At 40.9% G+C, this 26,192-nt stretch overlaps 1 protein-coding gene across 1 annotated transcript in view; it reads right to left on the bottom strand.

Annotated features, from left to right (window-relative positions):
• Positions 1-4,971: 4,971 nt before the first annotated feature.
• Positions 4,972-26,192, bottom strand: part of clasp1a (cytoplasmic linker associated protein 1a) — a 234,507-nt gene continuing 213,286 nt past the window's right edge. Inside the window, 7 exon segments of the mRNA XM_034187292.1 lie at positions 4,972-5,554; positions 10,561-10,677; positions 13,733-13,939; positions 15,321-15,449; positions 15,744-15,932; positions 18,525-18,583; positions 25,636-25,882. Of these exon segments, the coding sequence (XP_034043183.1) occupies positions 5,468-5,554; positions 10,561-10,677; positions 13,733-13,939; positions 15,321-15,449; positions 15,744-15,932; positions 18,525-18,583; positions 25,636-25,882 (1,035 nt within the window). The 3' untranslated portion in view covers positions 4,972-5,467.

Genomic DNA, 26,192 nt, shown 5'->3' with positions numbered 1-26,192 from the left:
CGCTTCAGAGTTGTGTAGCCAAAGTGCAGCGTTGGGTCTTATATTCTGCAGGTGATGTCATCAGGATCAACATGGGCATACCTGGGTTGACCTTTGAGAGGAGTACACAGAAACACCTCCCACCTCCAGTGAGCCGCTCTGGAGCCTCACCAGTGATTAACACAGAAAACACAACGGCACCAAAGATCAGATCTACTCCTTTAATGATGCTTGAATAATTATTATTATTCATTCATTAATATTTGTTTAAATAGTAGTATGCATGTAGAATTCCTTCAAAAAAAAGGCTGATTGTTGGAACTGAAATGACAAAAAAACAACCAAAAAAAAAAAAACCGTTTATTACAGTCTGTTACAACCAAACATATTATTATTATTATTAAGATGTGCCAATTATTGACACATGTAGGTAAAAAAAATAAAATAAATGAAATACCCCCTTGAAGCCACTGTCTTATATTCTGAGAAACTGTGGCATTTTATAGCTTAATGGTGGAGGCCAAGTGGTTTGTGTGCTTGGTTTCAGTGCGGAAGGTTCCCAGTTCAAATCCCACATCTCCATGTAATGTGGAGTTGTGTCAGGAAGGGCATCCGGTGCAAAACTTGTGCCAAAATCAAGATGCAGATCCACCTTGGATCTGTTGTGGCGAACCCGAGTGAAAAACAAGGCAGCAGCCGAAGGGAGTAATTAACAATGGAAGTTTTATGCACGAAACAGGCATCGCCCTGTATGTAGCCAAAAACCATATCATTTCGGTTAACACAACATATAGATGTGACCCTTAGAAAAGATTAAAGGCTTTTTTGGAGTTACTTGACAATCAGTTCCTGAAGGTACGCAGCAGGGACCTTCTTTAGGGCCCCTTCACACATAACACAATTGAAGCAGACTAGCGCACAAAGGAGGAATTGCATGTCATGCGTGAAAAATTGGAGCTGCCACTAATGCCTTGCACACCCGTCGCTACAACTATTCACGCACACCAGCGGTCGAAAGACAGAGAGTGCCCTGTGAGAGCCCATTCGATCCCTATCGCGGCAGGTGTCGGCCAAATTCCAGGTGACACACACAAACATCCAACACTGCTCGTTGGACACAGAAAATGTGGGGCCATTCGCGCTGTCAGCACAAAAATAGTTAGTAGACGACCATTTTTGAGCTGGATGTGAAATTTGTCAAAGTGCCCCCACGACTGTGGCACTGCAAAGCAACACACAATGTAGCGTGCCAGAGTGTCAGCTCCCACCTCAACATGTGCCGTGCATCGTGCATGTTGCCTCCCCGCAACACATGTGGTGTGCGGGGGGGGGACTTGCATGGAATACTGATATGTATGTACAGATGGGGACTGGCCAGCCACGTCTGAGCGCATTTACATCAGTGGCGCGATGTGGTTCCACGCTTCAGCTGGCTTTTATTTTTTTGTTTTCTCCACATCAGCGGTGTGATGAGGTTCCACACGCTCCAGCTGCTCACACTGTGTTCCCGCTGCGACGGTTTCATGTACACTCGTGGACGTGCACAAAACCGTAGCAGAGGGATTGTTCACGCCTGCCCGACCGTGTGTTCCCCCCGATGTCGGCTCGATATTTTCGGGGTTCACTCATTTGAGCTGTTTTGCCGTGATTTGCCCTGATTCGTACTTATTCATGTTATGTGCGAAGGGGCCCTTAAGTCTGTTCATTTGTGATCTGGTTGAGAATGTCTTGACTTTGGAGCAAGCTTTTTGCAGATGATACTGTGCTGTGCAGCTCCAGAAGACAAGAAGCTACAAAAAAAATTATGACGAGTTCTGGAAGACAGAGGTTTATGTAATAGGATTATAACTCATTGCAAGTTATAGCCTCGGGTGGGATGGCCTTCTTTGGCCACCCGCAGGCTTCATCATTTGTATATTGTCACATACAAGGCAATTTTAGGTCAGGTTCCATCTTACCTATGTGTCCTTACTAAGCCAAGGAGTACTGGACAGTATTCCTCGCACTCTCATGACCTTTACTTGCTTTCAGTTCCAAATGTTCGTACTAAGATTGGAAAAAAGGTATTTGCTTATTATGCCCCCACTGTATGGAACAATCTGCAAAATACTTCACAACTAGACTACCTAATTCCTCTAAATTAGTTCAAATCTAAACTGAAAGACATAGAGGCAGCTTCTTTAAGCTGTCAGTGCTTTTAATTCGGTGCAATGAACCAGTTTTAAAATCGTTACTGATACACTTTTTATGTGTTCTTGTGATGTTATTCTTTTTATGTTATGTCTATAATTCTGCTTATTTTATGCTGCTGCCTGTCTTGGCCAGGTCTCCCTTTAAAAAGAGGTTTTTAATCTCAATGGGACCTCCTGGTTAAATAAAGGTTAAATAAATAAAATAAATAAGATAAAGAACATTTAAGGTTTAATGAAAATCTTGACTCAGAATGAATAATTAGTTCACCGAAAGTGACAACCTGGATAACAAAATAACCCCCAGAGTGAACAACTGGAAGAGGATATCATGAGTGTGGAATCACCAAATCAAATCAAATTAATGATCAAATTAAAGAAAGGGTTAGCGATTTGGTTAGACATGGGCAGTGAAGGGAGCGCAGGAGACATACGACGTGACTGGAATGAGGATGCTGAGATGGAATGTGTGGAGTTCCAAAGTTGAGTAGCAAGAAAAGACAGGATCAGAGAAACCACAGTTTGGACATGTGAGGAGAAGAGATGATGACTGCTGGTAGGGGAGTGATGAGAACAGAAAAGGAGGCGAAAACAGACAACAGACAGACCAACCCCACGCAAACATACCAACATGAAGAGAACGACGAAAACATCTGGATCAAGTCTTGGTTTATTTCTAGAGCAAACAATTTCTTTACATTGCTGCAAATCTATTACAGGTGGATGTTAACAAAAAACCTTCTGTACAGATTAACAAAGGAAAATAATATATATAAATACAGGTTTGAATATTACATGATCAATTGAGACTCAAGAAAACCCTATAACATGCATAGTGAACAGTTGCAGGTTCGAGCTCGCCTCTTTTAAGGGATCAGCAATGTGACAAGTTGACCTGCTAAAAGATTTTACCAGCATTCGGCTAATGGTACGTCCAGCTTAGCCGTACTTAGGGAACAGCTCCAGTTAAGAACAAAACTGTTAAATAACGGCTGAAATCTCTTTAGGAAAAAAAAAATTCAGACAGGCAGCACACAGACAGGTAGTGTACAGATTGTACGTGGCTGCAGGTTACTGTTAGTAAACAGACAACTACATTTCCAAGACCGGCACGTGAAATGATTTAAAAAACAAAGATGGTAATACATGTAGTGTTTGTACAATCACTCACATTTAATCAAGCCAGCACTGACCTGTTCTCAGCCATTGTTTTACAGGACTCAAGAACTCCTAAATCAAAATACTTCAATTTTTGAATTATGATAATTAACTGGACAGAAACTACCAACTTAGAGCAAAACTGTAAAAACAGCAAAGCATTGTGACGCTGATTCCTTCCAACAGTAGAACTTATGCACAAAAACACTCAACAGAAAAAAAAACAAGCTTGTTAATTTATTGTTTATGGCTGGACCCAAATGAAGTGAAATTTATGTATACAAAAAAAAATTAAATAAGTTGCATTGCAGGAATTCAAACTGTTAAAGCTTTTCCATATCATACTTTAAAGGGACAGTCTTTAATCATACAAAAAAAACAAAAAACAAACAGCAGCCACAAATCACGGTGTTCAAACCAAAGTTAATATTTTTGTTTTGAAACAATAGAGTAATGCAGCTTTAAACCAAAATAAAAAAAAAGGTTACAAATTAAAATAACCCCGTTATGCAGAAAAGTCGACTGCCCCCCCCACCACCCCAATCCCTTGTTTGATACGCTCTTGAAAATCTTGGTTCTGGTTAACACGTGGCTCTGCTGTACCTTTTAACAGAGAAACAAATATGACTATATGCAGAACTAAAAATAATAAAAAAAAAATCTGTGATGTGTGATCTATCGATGTTACAAGTGCACTTTAACAGCCAAACACCCGGGCCCATCAGGACAGCACACATTTGACATGTGTTGCTCATTACATGCAAGCTAAATTACTAACGTGCAAAAGAAATAAAATAAATAAAAATCTGAGACAGTCGACCTGTTCACCTTTGTATTTTTTTTTTTGGAAAGTTTGTTGAGCAGAGGTGAAAAAAGCATATTTACAAAACACCAATACGTGTGGGTTTGCAGATTTTACAGAAGCTGTGGTTACAGGAAGAGACTGACCAAAACACCTAATACTGTAATTGCATCTTCACAGGTCAACAAAACCACTGGGGTCCATTTTCCTGTCCAACCCCCCAAAAAACAGTAACAGTGCTGTACGTCTCATTCACTCGGCGCCGTCCCTCTCGGGACACTTCAGTGTCTGTCATGTGAATAAGGCCTGGAAAAGTCTCTGTCCCGGCATCCAGCAGGGAAATCCTCTACATTATTTACAACAGTCAAACGTCCTTCATGAGCACAGTCTCACTGACGCGCGGGTCAGATCGCATTCTGTCGGTGTGAAAGCATACTGAAGAAAAAAAAAAATGCGCTGTTTAACATTGAAAGATTGCCCTGCGGAAATACAGACAACGCCAAGATCCCACTCCTACTTTATCCACTGTTTGGAATTTCAGATGCAGATAACTTGGAAGTTTGTCAGTGAATTCATCCCAGTCAATGAAGATGTGCACGTCACTCAAAGGATTGTCAGTTTTTTGGATGAAAGATTGTTTTTTTTAGAAAGTTGTTAACTTTGTTGAGATTAGGGTGGTTCCATGGTGAAGGGAATAAATCTATTCCCAAAGTCTTAACAATATATCAATAATAATAAAAGAATGATTACAGATAACAGCGGCAAAACATTTAATGAGTTTTGAGCCCCGAAAATCATGAACAAAATTTTAAATTGCAGCTAAAACTGTTTTATAGCACTTTGTATTTTTGGTCTTCACCCTGCACAGATGTGAACAGACTCCAAACCCCATTTTTTCACTGCGTCTGTCCTCGTGTATGTGTCTGGAACGTGCGACAATCTTACTCCTTATGTGACAATCTCAACAAAAGGTTTCCCAGGACAAAAGGTGGAGGTGGAGGCAGGACGCGTGAAGACACAGGATCAAAAAGTGCAGTTCTCTTTAACAAAGTCATGGCAAAACTCCAAAAGGGTTGCCGCCCTTTACACCCCGACTAAAACCAAAGCACTTACATTCGAATGTTTCTCAAGCAGACGTGGGGAGGAGGGACTAAAGGAGCAACGAGTTACCACCAGGATCCCCTGGATAGAGGAGAGAAGCGCGGCAGGGTTTAAGTTACATCTATGAAGAGGTGGAGCTCTGAGAGGGAGACTGAACGAGGCACAGCTACGTCCTGGACGGATGTGACTCTCCGTCAGACAGCCGTGGATCCGCAGGGTTTCTGAGTGAAACGCTCCATTAACTGTGAGAGGACACATCTGAAGAACTGCTGCTATTGCTGTTTGTCGTCTGAGCCCTTTTGATGTACAGGTTCAGTAACTTCATCTGCAAAGAAGACAGGAGGCGGGTTTAAGGCATCACATCCAGACTGCGTTTTTGTTTCCAATGAAGTTAAAATCTAAGGAACTTCACAGACAGTGGTTATAAGAACCCAACCGATACAGGATTTTTCAGACCGATAACAATTTTGATACTTGATGATTCTAAAATGCAATATGCTGACATGTCGATTGAGATTCTCTTATCCCCAGAAATACATACTATAAACAAAGATAAACATTTGATTTGTGAGCTCTAACAAAGGTAACATGACATAACGCAGTTCAAAATTAAACTTGTTCTGTTGATATGAACAGAATTTGAACGATACTTGAAAATGTATTAGTTTTGATAAATAAGACTTATGTATAACAAATGCGGTCACACTGTGCTTTCACAGTGATGACACAGTTTGCGTGCTGGACTTCACATGTCAATCATCCCACACTCTTCTATACACCAGTACTTGATTGATAACCTGCACATATGTAGGTAGAGATTGCATGTCCCCAGGATGCTGTGTGTATGTAAAATTTCTGTCCTTTTTATATTCATTGCATTCTTTTCCATGAAGGGACGATATTAAATCAAACAAATTAAATCAATTTTATTTATATAGCGCCAAATCACAACAAACAGTTGCCCCAAGACGCTTCATATTGTAAGGCAAAAGCCATATAATAATTACAGAAAAACCCCAACGGTCAAAACGACCCCCTATGAGCAAGCACTTGGCCACAGTGGGAAGGAAAAACTCCCTTTTAACAGGAAGAAATCTCCAGCAGAACCAGGCTCAGGGAGGGGCAGTCTTCTGCTGGGACTGGTTGGGGCTGAGGGGAGAGAATCAGGAAAAAGACATGCTGTGGAGGGGAGCAGAGATCAATCACTAATGATTAAAAGCAGAGTGGTGCATACAGAGCAAAAAGAGATGAATAAAAAGAAACACTCAGTGCATCATGGGAACCCCCAGCAGTCTAAGTCTATAGCAGCATAACTAAGGGATGGTTCAGGGTCACCTGATCCAGCCCTAACTATAAGCTTTAGCAAAAAGGAAAGTTTTAAGCTTAATGTTAAAAGTAGAGAGGGTGTCTGTCTCCCTAATCTGAATTGGGAGCTGGTTCCAAAGGAGAGGAGCCTGAAAGCTGAAGGCTCTGCCTCCCATTCTACTCTTACAAACCCTAGGAACTACAAGTAAGCCTGCAGTCTGAGAGCGAAGCGCTCTATTGGGGTGATATGGTACTATGAGGTCCCTAAGATAAGATGGGACCTGATTATTCACAACCTTATAAGTAAGAAGACAAATTTTAAATTCTATTCTGGAATTAACAGGGAGCCAATGAAGAGAAGCCAATATGGGTGAAATATGCTCTCTCCTTCTAGTCCCTGTCAGTACTCTAGCTGCAGCATTTTGAATTAACTGAAGGCTTTTCAGGGAACTTTTAAGACAACCTGATAATAATGAATTACAATAGTCCAGCCTAGAAGAAATAAATGCATGAATTAGCTTTTCAGCATCACTCTGAGACAAGACCTTTCTAATTTTAGAGATATTGTACAAATGCAAAAAAGCAGTCCTACATATTTGCTTAATATGCACATTGAAGGACATATCCTGATCAAAAATGACTCCAAGATTTCTCACAGTATTACTGGAGGTCAGGGTAATGCCATCCAGAGTAAGGATCTGGTTAGACACCATGTTTCTAAGATTTGTGGGGCCAAGTACAATAACTTCAGTTTTATCTGAATTTAAAAGCAGGAAATTAGAGGTCATCCATGTCTTTATGTCTGAAAGACATTCCTGCAGTTTAACTAATTGGTGTGTGTCCTCTGGCTTCATGGATAGATAAAGCTGGGTATCATCTGCGTAACAATGAAAATTTAAGCAATGCTGTCTAATAATATTGCCTAAGGGAAGCATGTATAAAGTGAATAAAATCGGTCCTAACACAGAACCTTGTGGAACTCCATAATTAACATAAGTCCATGAAGAAGACTCCCCATTTACATGAACAAATTGTAATCTATTAGATACATATGATTCAAACCACTGCAGCGCAGTGCCTTTAATACCTATGGCATGCTCTAATCTCTGTAATAAAATTTTATGGTCAACAGTATCAAAAGCTGCACTGAGGTCTAACAGAACAAGCACAGAGATGAGTCCACTGTCTGAGGCCATAAGAAGATAATTTGTAACCTTCACTAATGCTGTTTCTGTACTATGATGAATTCTGAAACCTGACTGAAACTCTTCAAATAGACCATTCCTCTGCAGATGATCAGTTAGCTGTTTTACAACTACCCTTTCAAGACTTTTTGAGAGAAAAGGAAGGTTGGAGATTGGCCTATAATTAGCTAAGATAGCTGGGTCAAGTGATGGCTTTTTAAGTAATGGTTTAATTACTGCCACCTTAAAAGCCTGTGGTACACAGCCAACTAATAAAGATAGATTGATCGTATTTAAGATCGAAGCATTAATTAATGGTAGGGTGTCCTTGAGCAGCCTGGTAGGAATGGGGTCTAATAGAAATGTTGATGGTTTGAAGGAAGTAACTAAGGAAAATAACTCAGATAGAACAATCGGAGAGAAAGAGTCTAGCCAAATACCAGCATTACTGAAAGCAGCCGAACATAAAGATATGTCTTTGGGATGGTTATGAATCATTTTTTCTCTAATAGTTAAAATTTTATTTGCAAAGAAAGTCATGAAGTCATTACTAGTTAAAGTTAAAGGAATACTCAGCTCAATAGAGCTCTGACTCTGTCAGCCTGGCTACAGTGCTGAAAAGAAACCTGGGGTTGTTCTTATTTTCTTCATTTAGTGATGAGTAGTAAGATGCCCTAACTTTACGGAGGGCTTTTTTATAGAGCAACAGAGTCTTTTTGCAGGCTAAATGAAGATCTTCTAAATTAGTGAGACGCCATTTGCTCTCCCGCTTACGAGTTACCTGCTTTAAGCTGATCAAACGCTGTTATGATCTCACATGACAACTGACAGCTTGTCGTGAGCACAGATGATTTATATGATGTTCAGTCTTCTTCTGTCAGCGAATTGTTATGTCTACAAACAGGTGTGGACAAAAGGGGAGCTGCAGAGCACTTTCTGGAGGACAAACTATGCAAGGACGACACTCACGCCATAGTTATTAATTTTCCGTTTCCCAGTTTGTTTTTAACTGTTATTTATCGGCTGTTAGAAATGACGACACTGATTTATCTTCTGCAAGTTGCTTTTGTTCATATCAGTCAATTTATCGGTCAGCCTCTCGTGTTTAATCTGTAAATAAGCGACTCCTGCTAGACAACACACAGCTGTGGCCCTAGTCACCACCGACCTACGCTTTGGAAATTAAAAATGGTAACCAAAAAAAAAGAGAGAGCGATCATGTCAGGCTACATATAACAAAACCACACATATGTCGAGTGTTTAAAGAGAAGGAAAAAATATCTGCTTCAGCGACATACAAAGTCTTTTCAGAAGGGTTGTGTGGACTTGTGAAGGGAGGGAGGGGGAGACAAAAACATATGATTTATGATGTAATACATTTCTATGCAGAAATTCATTCCGTAACTCGCTCGACCATGTCAATTGCTTTCTTATTATTCTTTAAAATCCTTTCCTTGTGTGGAGAAGTAATATTTCTTTATCTGATTTGGTACAATTCTTGTCTTTCCCACTGACACCACACCTGCTCCTAATTTCCATCTTCCATCCAGCATCCACAAACCGCTGAGCAGCTGAAAGGCAGGCCTATGGGATATTAAGTCAGACATTAATTATGTTACTCTCATTATAGTACAGGTCAGGTCTGGGTGCTGTGTGCTGCCACATCCATCACACCATGGAACTGTCTTGGGTCCTGGATGGCAGCCACCCAGACAGACATCCGGTCCATCCCCACCTCTCAAAAGTAGCCATCTATTTGCCATAGACAGAGGACATGTGGGTGTCCCCATGGCCTTCTCCAGCAGCTGGAGTCCTCAACACTGAAGCACCTGCATGCTGGATCATACCCAGAGAAATGCAGCATGTGTCCAAAGTCATAGCTGATGCTCCCTCACATAGTGGAAGTGATACTTGTAATTGGAGGCTCTCTAAGTGACCAGTCATTCAACACAAAATCATTCCAGTTGTACCCAAGGATTCTCCATAGAGACCTAGTACCCAGTCACGTACTAGCATCCAAGTCTCACAACTATACAGTAAGGCAGGTAGCACCAGGACCTTCATTCTCTGTCCAGTGACCTCATTATCTCTGTAAGCTCTTCTCAGGCATCCCAAAGACATGAATGCCACTTCTGAGGTAAGTAAATGTCTCCACAAGTTCAATACTTCCACCTCATACAGATACCCATCTGATGGCCAAGTCCAGAAAGTCATTTAAAGTCTGGATCTTAGTCTTAATTCAGGACAATCACAAACCCAGACACTCTGATTCCTCATTTCAAGTGCTGCGATCAGGGTATCCATTGATTTCACAAAGATCACAACATATCCTTGCCAACAAAAGCCCATCAGTCACTGGTTTCTACAACCCTATCCAACACCACGTCCAAGCTAGCACTGAACAGTTTAGCAGCCAGAACACATCCCTGCTGAACATCAGTAAAGGAAAATGTAAGGGGGAGGGGTCTGTCCCTCCATACAGATGAACCAAATCCACACAACTGCACCCTTATCTAACTCAAGGACACATGTTGCAGTAACAGTAGGGCAAAAATGATCATGTGCAGCTCAACCAGCTGAAACCGGTTGAGAAATAACATTATGGGAAGATGATAAGGTTCTGCATCTGTTGAAGTGGTTGGTGTCACTGAATGCACTGGTGAAAGATGGAAAACCAATTACAAATAAAATATCTGAAGTAGAATCAATATAAACGGTCCCAGCTGATAATGAAAGACTACTGAAAGATAACTGTTAAGCAATGCACAGTCTCTGTGTATGTACATATCGATGTGCACATGAGACGACGTTAAGACAACGAGCACGTGGCAGCATGGGGTACCTTGCTGCCGGTGAGCTGTGCCAGGTGGGGTTTGAGCTCTTCGCCAATCACAGAGTAGATAGCCACAAGACAGAACACGCTGGCCTTGCGAACGCTGCTCTCTGTGTTGTCATAGCCCTGCAGAGAGAGGAGGCAGCGTGAGGTGATAAACACACACCCACACCCACACCCACACCCACACACACACACACACACGAGTGGCAGGGTGGGAGGAGTGCAAGCAGAGTGCAGAGTACACACAAACATTTCCAGGTACAAATAAGGCAAAAAATTCTCAGTGTCCTAATATGAACATTGCCCAAATATGCCGCTTCTGTTTTGTTCATACACACAGCCTCCAAATCTGGTGCCATGTAAAACACAAATCTGCAAAAACCTAAACCCCTCTTTGCTGATGCACATTTTACACTGAACCAATCAACTGTCCATTTGTGTATTTGCATGTGTAAAAAGCACTTAAAGTTGAACCTGTTAATGTCAGTAGTTCATCTTCATTAAGAGCTTTTAAGATCATTTCATCAAGTTTTACAATATCTTTCTGCATCTTCAAATGGTTTTTCAACAGCAGTTCCAAAAAGATTATTTTTTTTGGCTCTCACAGCATAATGGAGATAAAAGCAGTAAGAACTTAATTTCTAAATCAGGTGAATGATGTGAGAATGACCTTGTTTTCATCGTTAAAGAACCAAAAGTAATGGAGCAGTTAGTTTCTCAGTTGTTTCACAGAATGGTTTAAATTATGTTGCATTCATGACATGTTGCAAAATCAGTAATTATGGCATAATGGCAAAATGAATTAAATGTGGTGGGACTGGATTTTTTGCTTGGAAACAGGCAGAAATTCAGTAATATAATTTGTCTGACATGACATCATAAGAGAGGCGGCCTCCATCATGAATGTTCACACACTAATATTACAAATTATATTTAAATATATTTAACAAATTATTTACATTGCTTTTGTTTGTGACATGTTTGCACTCTTTATTCTTTATGTATTACGATATGTGGAGTAATCATTGCAGTGAGCACATGATGAGGATTTAATGATTTTTTTCCTTCCTATCTTGAACACATTATTTTACTCAAAATGCTTGCAAATATATCAACTTGACCTTTGCCATTTGGACTTTGAATAGATAATTATCTATTAAGGTATATGTTATATGTTATTATATCTCCACATACAGCTGTCAGTTAATACTGCTGAATTACATTTTGGCAGATACTCAACTGTATTTATTCACATCTGACAGAATATGATGGGAAATGGACTGTACTGTATTTGTGCCTGTGTGTCCTATTTCAGACTTGAGGGCCACTGGAGTCTGTATTTAAAGGGCTTTGACTCAGGTTGCTTTTCCAACTAAGTGCCACTACTAGGGCTGGGCGATATGACCTAAAATTCATATCACGGTATAAATTTAATCCCTTCATGATAACGATATATATCGCGATATAAACTTAAGTGTAAAAATAATAATGGAAGTGTCTGTGAATGGTTTATATAATCCCTTAGCAAAGCTAAATAGATAAAAATAAATAAAAAACAACAATAAAAACAAAAAAACTAAAACAGATATAATGTAATTTTGAGAACATTTATTGTGTAGATCTCAAAACTACAGCTACAATTTGCCAGAAAGTACATCTACGATGCAAGCCTAGATTTGATGTTTTGCTGAAAGAATTAAGTACATTTATTTATTGTTGGGTCAGTGGCTGAAGTTTCATCCTTGAACACCAGATGGCACACCCGCTCCAAATACATGAACCGTTTTCAGGATGGAGGCATTTCCTCATTTCCAAAATGCAAGAAGAGCCCCCCCAAAATAAAAGTACTTAATTTGCTCATATTTGAAGTCAGTCTGGGTAAATTGTCGGCCCTTGGCTAATTTTGTCTTTCTGCTCCCAGTTAAAAATCTTTGCATTATTTAATCTGGCGCTTTTACAAATGTTTGATTCAGGTTGCGACGGAGTGTCCACTGAAATAAACAATGGCTTTGCAAACATTGCATGTTGCTGTCTTGGCTTTGTGGTGTTCAGTGGACATGTCAGCAACAGAACTCAACGCTTGCCTGTTAGCTGGCTGCTAATTGCTGAAGAGACTGCTCGAGTGTCACATTACAACATTCTTCATCTTGCTGAGAGACACATCTCAGTTCAGAACACCCCTTTCCCTCCCCTAGCCGCACTCTGCAGCTAACAGAGCAGCAAAGCAGCACTTCTGGTTCACAGATGTTTCACTAGATCAGAAAACGTCACAGGTTGTATCAGAAATTTCCAATCTGTGAATTACATTGGTATCGAAAGCCAACAGATCGGCCCATGACACCATCTACAAGCGTTATCGTGACTGGTCTGTGGAGTCCAAATCTTTACTGTAGGCTAATTTTATATCATTTATATCGTCTACCACATATACCACTCACCCCGAGCCACTACCCATTTAGAGCTGTCTGGACTGAGAAGTTGCTCAAGGACACAGACAAGTAGCAGGAGTGGGAACAGAACCCAGGTCTACACTTTGGCAGCCCTACAACCTAACCACCGAGATCTTAGTCTGTACATTTGTTCAAAGACACATGCTTGTTGGACAGTATGTCTCGTGACTCTGTCCTCAGTCTACTTGATAGTTTCATATCTCCTCTGGGACGCCATGATGCATACTGTTCTTTGCTTACCACACTACACAGACGAAACACAGTTTTGATTTGACACATACCATTCCAGATATACAACGTGAGCAGTCACCGCATATGACTGTGTAATGCAACATTTTTCGACTTTACTGATCCATGCGCAGGGCAACGGCCCGCCCATCTGTGTGTGAGGTCGAGTGCAGGAGGAAGATGCAGGTAGAGCGCTGCATGAGGGCAGCTTGGAAGTTGGTGTAGCAACTCTCTGTTCAGTGAAGGCATCTTTTAATATCTAAAATTGAAGTCCATTTCCTGTCAGTCTATGAGTCTTCTGAGTTCGCTCCCCACATTAAACTACCGGGAGGTGGGAAAATCACCAACAAACTCAAAGTGCTTCACAGTACAGTAATGCCTCTCAGTCACATGCTGACGTCAGGATGCTGCCTCGTACGTCTTCCCATTTCCTTCATTACTTACAGATGTATTGTAACTTGTAAAGCCCTGGACAAAAAATGCCTGTATTTGACACATACCTGCAGGAGCCCGGGGATGATGTCAGGCAGCAGCTGCAGGAGGGAGTCTTTGGAGATGCGTTCAATGACCTTGGTCTGCATCTTGATAGCAGCCAGGTTAATGGGATAGTCGGCTGTCTGCACTATGGGGCACAGCACCTTGATGCACTGTTCTGGGTGAATGGAGCCGGCCAAGGTGGATGCTGCCTCCTCAGCCGCTCGCAACACCTAAAAGGACATGCACTCCTTAAAATCAAAATACGATTTGTAATAAAATACTTGAAATAAAAATAATAATCATTAAAAAAAATACTGCATTTGAGCATTTCAAAATAAAGAACTGTGCACTGCATGACAAAGCCCAGCAACTTGGGTGCTGCTGGAATGATAGTTACTTTGGGAGACTCAGGTGAGACGTATTACTTGTTCTTCAAGGTATTTTCGGCTATGATACTATAGCCATGTGGCATGTTTCCCTGGATATAATCCGGTGCACACAGGCCGCAGTGCTGAGGATTCCACCAACTGGAAAAAGCCAAGGGAGATGCCTGGATATCACGTAACTGATCTACTTTCAGGAAGTAGGGATGGAAGCCCGCAGAGTTGCCAACCAGGACTCATAGTGGTTCTGTATTTTGGAGGATGGGGTAGTGTTTGGCATCAGTGAATGCTTCCAGAGTTAACCTGACTGTCTACATAAGGGAGCTGAATATAACACAACTTATGTGAGAATCAGACATCTCACATTCACGATATGTACCAGTTTGTTTCAATGGATTGCTGTTTGGGCAAGACAGCATCTACAAGATTCAGTCATAATGGGCATAATGTCCTACTGGGACAGACGGAGACAGAAATGTAGATGAACATGTCTGTCACAAGGAATGACTTTCCATCAACAGCTGGAGAAGATGCAATGAGGAAACGTGACATCCTCAAAGATAAATCATGACTTTAAAATTTTTACGCCAGCACTCTACAAATCAAACAGCTCAACGGTTCTGTCGTGCCATGGGGGAACCATGTAAACAATCAAACCACCATTGTGGGCTGACAAAAACCAGTAAAAGCCCCCATGATTTCTCCAGAAAAGAATCAAGTGTCATTACTGCATTTTTTAAAAGGTGAAACTGAACAAATGCTGAAAGCTTTGGCATTATCATTAATAACACTACTATCAACACTTCATGATCTGTGCAGAAAAACCTTCACTTTTAAAAGATAATCATACAGTAGATGTCATTTTTAAAAAATAACTTGGCAATATGCTCTGCCAATGACAGCAAACAGCCTCTTGTTACTAAACAAAGTCTTGTGGACAAAGAACAATGGCTACTCAAAGGAGCCCCTCTTCAACAAACTCCATTACAACACTTAACAAAGATCTCTAATGTTCAACATGCTCAAAAAATACTGTCCCACTCATTCTATATGTTCTGTCCATTACTTGCTGAGTTTATTACAGTTACTTCACAATCATATCCTCACTTTTTTTTTTTTAGAACAGTCTTGCTGTGATCGCAGGTAACCATCAATCAATGAAATGTCCAGTCGAGTCCATAAACAAACAGTTTATTGTGCCATTATAAGTTTGTGTTACTGTATGTACCTCCTTGTGGGAGTCTTTGTGAGCCTCCAAGGTCTTCATAATTGTTAGCTCGGCATAGTTTTTGAAGCGGGCCGGCTGGTTCCGTAGAATTTCTTTCAGCACACGCAGGGCCAACGCTCGGATGGTGTGCTGAGAGATAATGTGAAGAGCGTAAATTATTAAGAGAAATCTTGAAATTTCACACTTTGTGATACACATACTCTTGGCTCCATGAGAATTCAATATGCTTTAGTAGTATGATTCTTGCTGCCTTCATGCCGGCTAAGTGTATATTATATGCAGCAATGAAAATTTAAACTCAAAACTGCAATTGTGCAATTGGCATGTTAAAAAACAAATGCATTTGTTGTCTGGTTAGCATCACTTAGAATCAGTATCCACTGCACACGCTCACAGATTTTCCAGACTACCAAGAAAACGTACATCTTTATCACCCAGTGTCTCCAGCAGGAGGAGGAGGATCGTTTTAAAATGTTCGTCCCACACAGCCAAGCTGTCTTCTCGTGTGATCTTCAGCAGCTCCACCAGGGCGCCTTTGCGCTCCTCAGCTCGCTCATTATGATTGGACAGTTCCTTCAGCAGGTCGGCGACTAGGTCTGAGTGGTCCTGACCGACTGACGGACAAAAAGAAGTTGCAACAAGATACAAGAACAAAGTAAAACAAAGTGACAAAGAACACAATAAAACTAATTGTACACCTTGTCACGCCTCATAAACCATTCCAACAATGTTCTTGTTTCAACTGTAAATACATTTATCAGTGGTGTAAACTGTCATAAACATATTTGTGTTCTGTCAAATGGGTTAAGTTATTACAAATATGAAATAAGCCCCCAAGAACAAAGTGAAACGCAAAAAAAAGGACAACTAAATTGTCAATATATGACGTTATCTTTTGGCGAATACCATTTTATAGACACTACTGTGCCATCACGGCCAGTGGTGGGCACACTTCCGATAATCCAATAACAGATAATTATCGAAGATAATGTTTTCATTATCGGATTATCTTTTTAGATAACTTTAAAAACGATTATTGGACCAATTACCTTCAGATTAATTTTTGTCCGATAACTTTTCTACCGATAAACAAAGTAAACAAAGCTGAACAGCGACAAGCATTTTTAAAATTTAAAATCAGTTCAGCACCTACCTGTTAAAAGTTTTGTAACAGATGGACAGTTATATGCTCTGCTAACAGAAGAGAGCTGCTTCAATGAAAAGCATCTCTATCCTCTGTAGACAAAGGAGAAATGGCCAAAAAATAAATAAATAAATAATTTCCTTTAACACCATACCAATATGCTGGCAATATCACCTAAGTCATCCAGAGGCATACATTTTTAACTTATGGTTCAAATTTTAACCAAACTAATTTTGGACAAGTTATTTAAAATTACTGTCATGTCTGAAGTTTTATAAAGTGAAAATATCAGATATATGTTTTAGTTTTAAAGTAATGTGCTAATTTTTGTGAGCACATGCTGTGCCCAGCAGTGCATTATGGGTAGGATTATGGGAGGACGTTCACGACAGGACAATTGCATTTCAGAGACTCTGTTAGGCTCCACGGACAACAGCATTAAACTCTAGTGCCTAAAACTCTCGTGAATATATTCTCTGGGTTTATAGACGTTGTTATTGTATTTGAGTTTGTTAAATTCCACGCATTTTAAATGTAGTAGTCAGGGATTATCTGGAATTTTGTTTTCAAGGCCTCTACTGCCATCTACTGGCCAGTAGTGTTCATGGCAGTATTCACCCTAAGTACTAAGCGTCTGGGCACCAGTAGATGGCAGTTTATTTTGACCCCGGTTATATCAGATGATTGTCAAATCAACTTTTTGGCTTTGCAAATGGCTTTTTTTTTTTTTACGAATGAAGTTTAAAAAGAAAACAAAACAACAGCAAAAAAAAAATAAAAATAAAATAAAATAACATTACAAGACAGCTCTGCGGTGTTTACACATGCACAGTGCGAGCAGTTAGATGCTGGTAGCTTTTCAGCAGCAGGATATCCTCATGACGGCTGACCAGAATAATATCAAACAGGTTTGATTTTCATTAGACCATACGATCGGCGATCAGGAGGTGGTCCTGAGATGTTAAACGCAGCTTGTTACTCCATGTACACTACACGATGCAGGACGTGCGATTAACCTGAAACTCGGTCCAAAAAATTCCTGCATGAAAAATCATCTCGCACAGTATAAAGCACGTTTTACAACATCATAAAACGTGCGCACAATCTCTCCACATGCAAAACATTTTGCGATGACATTTCCAGGGCTCCGTAAAAATGCCTGTTTTTACAAATAAAAAAAATGGAATATTTTACAAAAGCACATTTATCTGTAAACACCAACACACGACAGACGTCACATTAACGTGTTGGTTTACATAATGAATGACTGAACCAATCAGTGTTTAGCAGAGGCACGTTTACCCAGAATCCTTTACGATCTGTCTGTGTTTGTTACAAAACCTCAGAATTAGTGCATTATTCAACATTAAAAGATATATGCTATATTTTAACTTTGTACAAATGACAGAACTGACATTAATGGAGTTATTCTATCGGTATTAATGTTATTTATAAATCAAAGCCATAAGTCAGCATGACTTTATTTTTCAAGACCGTTGTGATTGATAGGGAGTTGTCTTTATGGCTGCTCTCAGAGTGCCTCTGTGCTGGGAGCTCTGTAGTAAACAAGCGCTTCCAACAGGGGCAGAATGTTCAAAGACAAAAGTGTGGTGTCATTGTTTGAGTCTGTTGTTACTTTTAATATTACTAGAAGCTATTGTGGCATTAAAACCTTGTTTTATTAGTAGTTGTAAATGTACCAGAGACAATATTGGAATTTATCTGTTATCGGTTATCTGTAACTTCCGATACATTTTTGGGCGGTTTATTGTTTTATCTTTATCAAAGATAACTTTTCAGTTATCTGATTATCTGTTATCAAAGTTAATTTTTTGGTTATCTGTGCCCACCACTGGTCACGGCACACTCAGAAAGCTTAGTCGAACTACCACAATCTTCAAGTTCAACTTCAAGTCAGACGACTAATTCAACACTGAAACCAGTACAGGAAGTGTAGTTTGTAGTTTGTAGCAAACACACAAGTTGGAGGTGGAGTTAACATGAAAGCAATGGAAAAAATGGTGATGAGTAAATTATGCAAAAACACATGAGGCGGGTTTACCAGGAGCAAAGACTGTAGGGATCGTCATCTTGTTCTCACCGCTTTCCTGACGTCGGCCTGGAGAGGAGGAGGTGAAGGCATGAAGGTGGAGGTGGGGAGGAGGACAGAGAGCAGGAGACAAAAGAGGAGACAGAGGGTGTAGAGCAAAGGATGGGATGACAACACAGGCTGGCTTGAGCCTTGCAAAAATGGAGCAATACTTGTTTGTAGAAAACAACCCAGAGAGCATCTCACCTCTTGATTTACAGCTTCTGTCAATGAGAATCAACTTAATTTAGGGGGCCTTCATTGTCTACAGAGACTAGAAATGATTCATGGCACATTTTTTCTTTAAGCAACATCTTATTTTGTGTCTCAACAACATTCAGCTGTAATAACAAAAGATGGCATGCTGGATATTTTTCCTCCAGGTTGTCAAAATGACATGATATGGTAACATCACACAATGTGGTATGGTGGACAACAGATGTATTTACACAATGATTTACCAGTCAACCGCACAGACTTGAGTTCCGGCAGGTGACTTGATAGATGCATTTTCCTTTCAATCATTAATGTTATTCCCTTTTTGATCAGAACTACTACAAACATTACAAATGTTCTTCCTTTTATGAAATATTCCACATAAGACATCAGCTTTATAGCAGTGGTTCACAACCTGGTGTCCAAGACAACTAAGGATATGCCAAATATCAGAGGGGGTCATGAGGTTTTGTCTGCTTTGAGGTTGTCAAAATTAGACGTGCACATACAATATAAAGTCAGAATAACCTGGATAATCAATGGTAATTAAGATGGATGCTGTGTGTGAATATGTGGATGAGTTGGAGTCGTGGGGCTCTCAGCCTTTCTCAGAATCAAATAAAGGGTCTCCATGGAAAAAAGTTGGGGGATGGCTACATTACAGTACAAACACTGATAGCTGGTTTAGCATTATCAGGATAAATAACTGCAGATCCATGGATGGTTAAACTCAATCTTGTCTCTGAAATTTGTTGTTTCTGCCAAGTTCTCCTTGTGCTACCAATGGGGACTGAAGGCTTGAGTAATTCCATACCTGTCGTGTGTTGTCTCATCACTGGTTACGCCATGTTTCTGGTTCTTGCTCACTAAAACTCCCAGTGGAGCCATGTCCAGTTACGGTTCAGACTGTTTATCAGACTCTTCCCCAAGCCAAGTTTCACCTTTCATTGAACAGATTCTAACCACAGATTCTAGCACATTTTACGTATTTGCACATTCAGGTTTTATAAGTACTTGGACTTTGAGAATTTCTACACCACCAGAGCTGAAGTGAAATGAAATGAAAATATGGCGATCGGGTATTGCAAAGACTTTGCATCTGTCCATCTGTCTGTGCTCAGCATAAGTCCAGTCCTATTACTGCCAGAGGTTTCAAATTCACAGTGACCATTCTTGGGACAGACATTGGACAAGTTCAAAGATGGCTTTTAAGAGGTTGAAAATTCACATTCTGTTTCATTCAGTTCCGTTTTTGTTGAGGGGGGAGTGACAACCAATCAGAGCAGAGCAGTACTGTGATGTCAGTTGCTGGTCTAGCTAGCTGCAAACTCCGTTTTGTGTGTAAATACGAGGGCTGTCAATAAAGTAACGGTCCTTTTTATTTTTTTCAAAAACTATATGGATTTCATTCATATGTTTTTACGTCAGACATGCTTGAACCCTCGTGCGCATGCGTGAGTTTTTCCACGCCTGTCGGTGACGTCATTCGCCTGTGAGCACTCCTTGTGGGAGGAGTCGTCCAGCCCCTCGTCGGAATTCCTTTGTCTGAGAAGTTGCTGAGAGACTGGCGCGTTGTTTGATCAAAATTTTTTCTAAACCTGTGAGACGCATCGAAGTGGACACGGTTCGAAAAATTAAGCTGGTTTTCAGTGAAAATTTTAACAGCTGATGAGAGATTTTGAGGTGATTCTGTCGCTTTAAGGACTTTTCACGGTGCGAGACGTCGTGCAGCGCTCTCAGGCGGCGTCATCAGCCTGTTCAAGCTGAAAACCTCCACATTTCAGGCTCTATTGATCCAGGACGTCGTGAGAGAACAGAGAAGTTTCAGAAGAAGTCGGTTTCAGCATTTTATCCGGATATTCCACTGTTAAAGGAGATTTTTTTAATGAAAGACGTGCGGACGGATCCGCGCGTCTTTCATTAAAAAATCTCCTTTAACAGTGGAATATCCGGATAAAATGCTGAAACCGACTTCTTCTGAAACTTCTCTGTTCTCTCACGACGTCCTGGATCAATAGAGCCTGAAATGTGGAGGTTTTCAGCTTGAACAGGCTGATGACGCTGCCTGAGAGCGCTGCACGACGTCTCGCACCGTGGAAAGTCCTTAAAGCGACAGAATCACCTCAAAATCTCTCATCAGCCGTTAAAATTTTCACTGAAAACCAGCTTAATTTTTCGAACCGTGTCCACTTCGATGCGTCTCACAGGTTTAGAAAAAATTTTGATCAAACAAAGCGCCAGTCTCTCAGCAACTTCTCAGACAAAGGAATTCCGACGAGGGGCTGGACGACTCCTCCCACAAGGAGTGCTCACAGGCGAATGACGTCACCGACAGGCGTGGAAAAACTCACGCATGCGCACGAGGGTTCAAGCATGTCTGACGTAAAAACATATGAATGAAATCCATATAGTTTTTGAAAAAAATAAAAAGGACCGTAACTTTATTGACAGCCCTCGTATAACCTCTGTCATATATTATGTAAAAGCTAGAGAGAAATAAACACTTCTAAAACTGAAAACACTGCTTTTGGAACCTGATCACACCTCTGAAGTTACTTACAAGACATTTCACGGACATTAGCGTGGTGATGTCACAGGCTGGTCTAGCTAGCTGCAAACTCTGTTTCGTTTGTGCGTAAATGTAACCTCTTTGTCAGATATTATGTAAAAGCTAGCCATAAATAAAGACTTCTAAAACTTACAATGCTGTTTCTGTAACCTGATAACACCTCTGGAGTGATTCACAAGACATTTCGTGGACCTCAGCATGGACGCTAACGTCCGCTAACTCAAACTTAACTTCCGCTTGTCAAAAGCTCATGTATGCGCAAATGAACGCCCCCCTGCAGACGCCGTTAAAACATAAATACTTTTTGACTGATTGATAGAGGGGCCTTACTGAACATGTACAAATTTTAAGTCAGACAATAGTGGTTAATGCGCTTGGTTTCAGTTCGGAAGGTTCTGGGTTCAAATAGAAGGAGAGAGCATATCTCACCCATATTGGCCTCTCTTCATTGGCTTCCTGTTAATTCTAGAATAGAATTTAAAATTCTTCTTCTTACTTATAAGGTTTTGAATAATCAGGTCCCATCTTATCTTAGGGACCTCGTAGTACCATATCACCCCAATAGAGCGCTTCGCTCTCAGACTGCAGGCTTACTTGTAGTTCCTAGGGTTTGTAAGAGTAGAATGGGAGGCAGAGCCTTCAGCTTTCAGGCTCCTCTCCTGTGGAACCAGCTCCCAATTCAGATCAGGGAGACAGACACCCTCTCTACTTTTAAGATTAGGCTTAAAACTTTCCTTTTTGCTAAAGCTTATAGTTAGGGCTGGATCAGGTGACCCTGAACCATCCCTTAGTTATGCTGCTATAGACGTAGACTGCTGGGGGGTTCCCATGATGCACTGTTTCTTTCTCTTTTTGCTCTGTATGCACCACTCTGCATTTAATCATTAGTGATCGATCTCTGCTCCCCTCCACAGCATGTCTTTTTCCTGGTTCTCTCCCTCAGCCCCAACCAGTCCCAGCAGAAGACTGCCCCTCCCTGAGCCTGGTTCTGCTGGAGGTTTCTTCCTGTTAAAAGGGAGTTTTTCCTTCCCACTGTAGCCAAGTGCTTGCTCACAGGGGGTCGTTTTGACCGTTGGGGTTTTACATAATTATTGTATGGCCTTGCCTTACAATATAAAGCGCCTTGGGGCAACTGTTTGTTGTGATTTGGCGCTATATAAAAAAATTGATTGATTGATTGATTGAAATCCCATCCCTGCCACATTTCTCCATGTAATGTGGAGTTGCGTCAGGAAGGGCATCTGGCGTAAAACCTGTGCCAAATCAACATGCAGATCCACCTTGGATTTGCTGTGGCGACCCTGAGTGCAAACAACGGAGCAGCTGAAGGGACTTACTTTATAAATAACAATTAATGTATAATTAATTAATTCCATTCACACACACACACATATATATATATATATATATATATATATATATACACTCAACAAAAATATAAATGCAACACTTTGGTTTCTGCTCCCATTTTGTTTGAGATGAACTCAAAGATCTAAAACTTTTTCCACATACACAATATCACCATTTCCCTCAAATATTGTTCACAAACCAGTCTAAATCTGTGATAGTGAGCACTTCTCCTTTGCTGAGATAATCCATCCCACCTCACAGGTGTGCCATATCAAGATGCTGATTAGACACCATGATTAGTGCACAGGTGTGCCTTAGACTGTCCACAATAAAAGGCCACTCTGAAAGGTGCAGTTTTATCACACAGCACAATGCCACAGATGTCGCAAGATTTGAGGGAGCGTGCAATTGGCATGCTGACAGCAGGAATGTCAACCAGAGCTGCTGCTCGTGTATTGAATGTTCATTTCTCTACCATAAGCCGTATCCATCAATCAATCAATCAATTTTATTTATATAGCGCCAAATCACAACAAACAGTTGCCCCAAGGCACTTTATAGCAGTCTAAGTCTATAGCAGCATAACTAAGGGATGGTTCAGGGTCACCTGATCCAGCCCTAACTATAAGCTTTAGCAGAAAGGAAAGTTTTAAGCCTAATCTTAAAAGTAGAGAGGGTGTCTGTCTCCCTGATCCGAACTGGGAGCTGGTTCCACAGGAGAGGACCCTGAAAGCTGAAGGCTCTGCCTCCCATTCTACTCTTACAAACCCTAGGAACTACAAGTAAGCCTGCAGTCTGAGAGCGAAGCGCTCTATTGGGGTGATATGGTACTATGAGGTCCCTAAGATAAGATGGGACCTGATTATTCAAAACCTTATAAGTAAGAAGAAGAATTTTAAATTCTATTCTAAAATTAACAGGAAGCCAATGAAGAGAGGCCAATATGGGTGAGATATGCTCTCTCCTTCTAGTCCCCGTCAGTACTCTAGCTGCAGCATTTTGAATTAACTGAAGGCTTTTCAGGGAACTTTTAGGACAACCTGATAATAATGAATTACAATAGTCCAGCCTAGAGGAAATAAATGCATGAATTAGTTTTTCAGCATCACTCTGAGACAAGACCTTTCTAATTTTAGAGATATTGCGTAAATGCAAAAAAGCAGTCCTACATATTTGTTTAATATGCGCTTTGAATGACATATCCTCATCAAAAATGACTCCAAGATTTCTCACAGTATTACTAGAGATCAGGGTAATGCCATCCAGAGTAAGGATCTGGTTAGACACCATGTTTCTAAGATTTGTGGGGCCAAGTACAATAACTTCAGTTTTATCTGAGTTTAAAAGCAGGAAATTAGAGGTCATCCATGTCTTTATGTCTGTAAGACAATCCTGCAGTTTAGCTAATTGGTGTGTGTCCTCTGGCTTCATGGATAGATAAAGCTGGGTATCTATCCATGAAGGTGTTTCAGAGAATTTGGCAGTACATCCAACCAGCCTCACAACCGCAGACCACGTGTAACCACACCAGCCCAGGACCTCCACATCCAGCATGTTCACCTCCAAGATCGTCTGAGACCAGCCACTCGGACAGCTGCTGAAACAATCGGTTTGCATAACCAAAGAATTTCTGCACAAACTGTCAGAAACCATCTCAGGGAAGCTCATCTGCATGCTCGTCGTCCTCATCGGGGTCTCGACCTGACTCCTGTTCATCGTCGTAACCGACTTGAGTGGGCAAATGCTCACATTCACTGGCATTTGGCAAGTTGGAGAGGTGTTCTCTTCACGGATGAATCCCGGTTCACACTGTTCAGGGTAGATGGCAGACAGCGTGTGTGGCGTTGTGTGGGTGCGGTTTTCTGATGTCAATGTTGTGGATCGAGTGGCCCATGGTGGCGGTGGGGTTATGGTATGGGCAGGTGTCTGTTATGGACGAAGAACACAGGTGCATTTTATTGATGGCATTTTGAATGCACAGAGATACCGTGATGAGATCCTGAGGCCCATTGTTGTACCATACATCCAAGAACATCACCTCATGTTGCAGCAGGATAATGCACAGCCCCATGTTGCAAGGATCTGTACACAATTCTTGGAAGCTGAAAATGTCCCAGTTCTTGCATGGCCGGCATACTCACCGGACATGTCACCCATTGAGCATGTTTGGGATGCTCTGGACCGGCGTATACGACAGCGTGTACCAGTTCCTGCCAATATCCAGCAACTTCGCACGCCATTGAAGAGGAGTGGACCAACATTCCACAGGCCACAATTGACAACCTGATCAACTCTATGTGAAGGAGATGTGTTGCACTGCATGAGGCAAATGGTGGTCACACCAGATACTGACTAATCAGCATCTTGGTATGGCACACCTGTGAGGTGGGATGGATTATCTCAGCAAAGGAGAAGTGCTCACTATCACAGATTTAGACTGGTTTGTGAACAATATTTGAGGGAAATGGTGATATTGTGTATGTGGAAAAAGTTTTAGATCTTTGAGTTCATCTCATACAAAATGGGAGCAAAACCAAAAGTGTTGTGTTTATATTTTTGTTGTGTGTGTGTATATATATATATATATATATATATATATATATATATATATATATATATATATATATACATACACACACACACACACACATACACTTTGCACTGGGATACCAATTAAACGACTTATAAAGTAGACAAATTATAAAGAAGATAATGCTCATTGCTATATTTAAGACTTGAAAAGCCGGTTTTAGAAATTTTCATTACATTAAAGCCTTATTTTTAGATCGACAAATTCAATGCCATTTAAGGCTTTTTAAGGATCCACGGGAACCCTGAAGAACGTGATGTATTTGGATAAGTGGTCAGATGTGTGGACGTTTGAATAAAATCTTATTCAACAAGTTTAAGTGCGCAAGGAGCAAAACATCAAATCAAATGAACTCACAATCACGAAACTGCTCCACGTCATCATCAAATACAGCCTCCTTCAGCGCACTCTTGTCATAGGTGCAGATGGTTTCTCCATAACCATAAGGGGCAAACTCACGACCCCGAGGGCCAGAGAAGGAGCGAGGTGACGGGGTATTGAGCAGCGAGGTCTTATTGTCCAGTGCCGTACGACCCCCTTCAACCATGTCCAAGCTGAGACGGGGATCAGAACCAGGGGACGATGCTACTCCTTCTCTCTCAGCCTGAAACAAGCCAAGGCCAGAATATGAGACTGGAACAATTTCTTTTTGATAATAGCAGTATCTTACAACTCATCTCCAAACATAAATCTTTGTTGAACATCAATAATACAATAAATAAATATTAATTCAAATAAAATGCATTATAAAGTATGAATTTTCAGCAATAATTGTCTTGACAGCAGAGTATTTACACTGGGGTTGCTGCCGAGGACCTTCCATGCAAGTTTCTATTGTGGAAAGAGATTAGCCTCTCTTTATGGGTTAGCACTGCTGCTTCACAGTGAGAAAGTCCCAGGTTTGCTTCCGTCCT

The sequence above is a fragment of the Thalassophryne amazonica genome, chromosome 14 (genome assembly GCF_902500255.1).
Source record: "Thalassophryne amazonica chromosome 14, fThaAma1.1, whole genome shotgun sequence".
In the NCBI taxonomy this organism is placed as follows: domain Eukaryota; kingdom Metazoa; phylum Chordata; class Actinopteri; order Batrachoidiformes; family Batrachoididae; genus Thalassophryne; species Thalassophryne amazonica.
The sequence above is the reverse complement of the archived record's forward strand: the minus strand, read 5'-3'. Positions and strand labels throughout refer to the sequence as shown.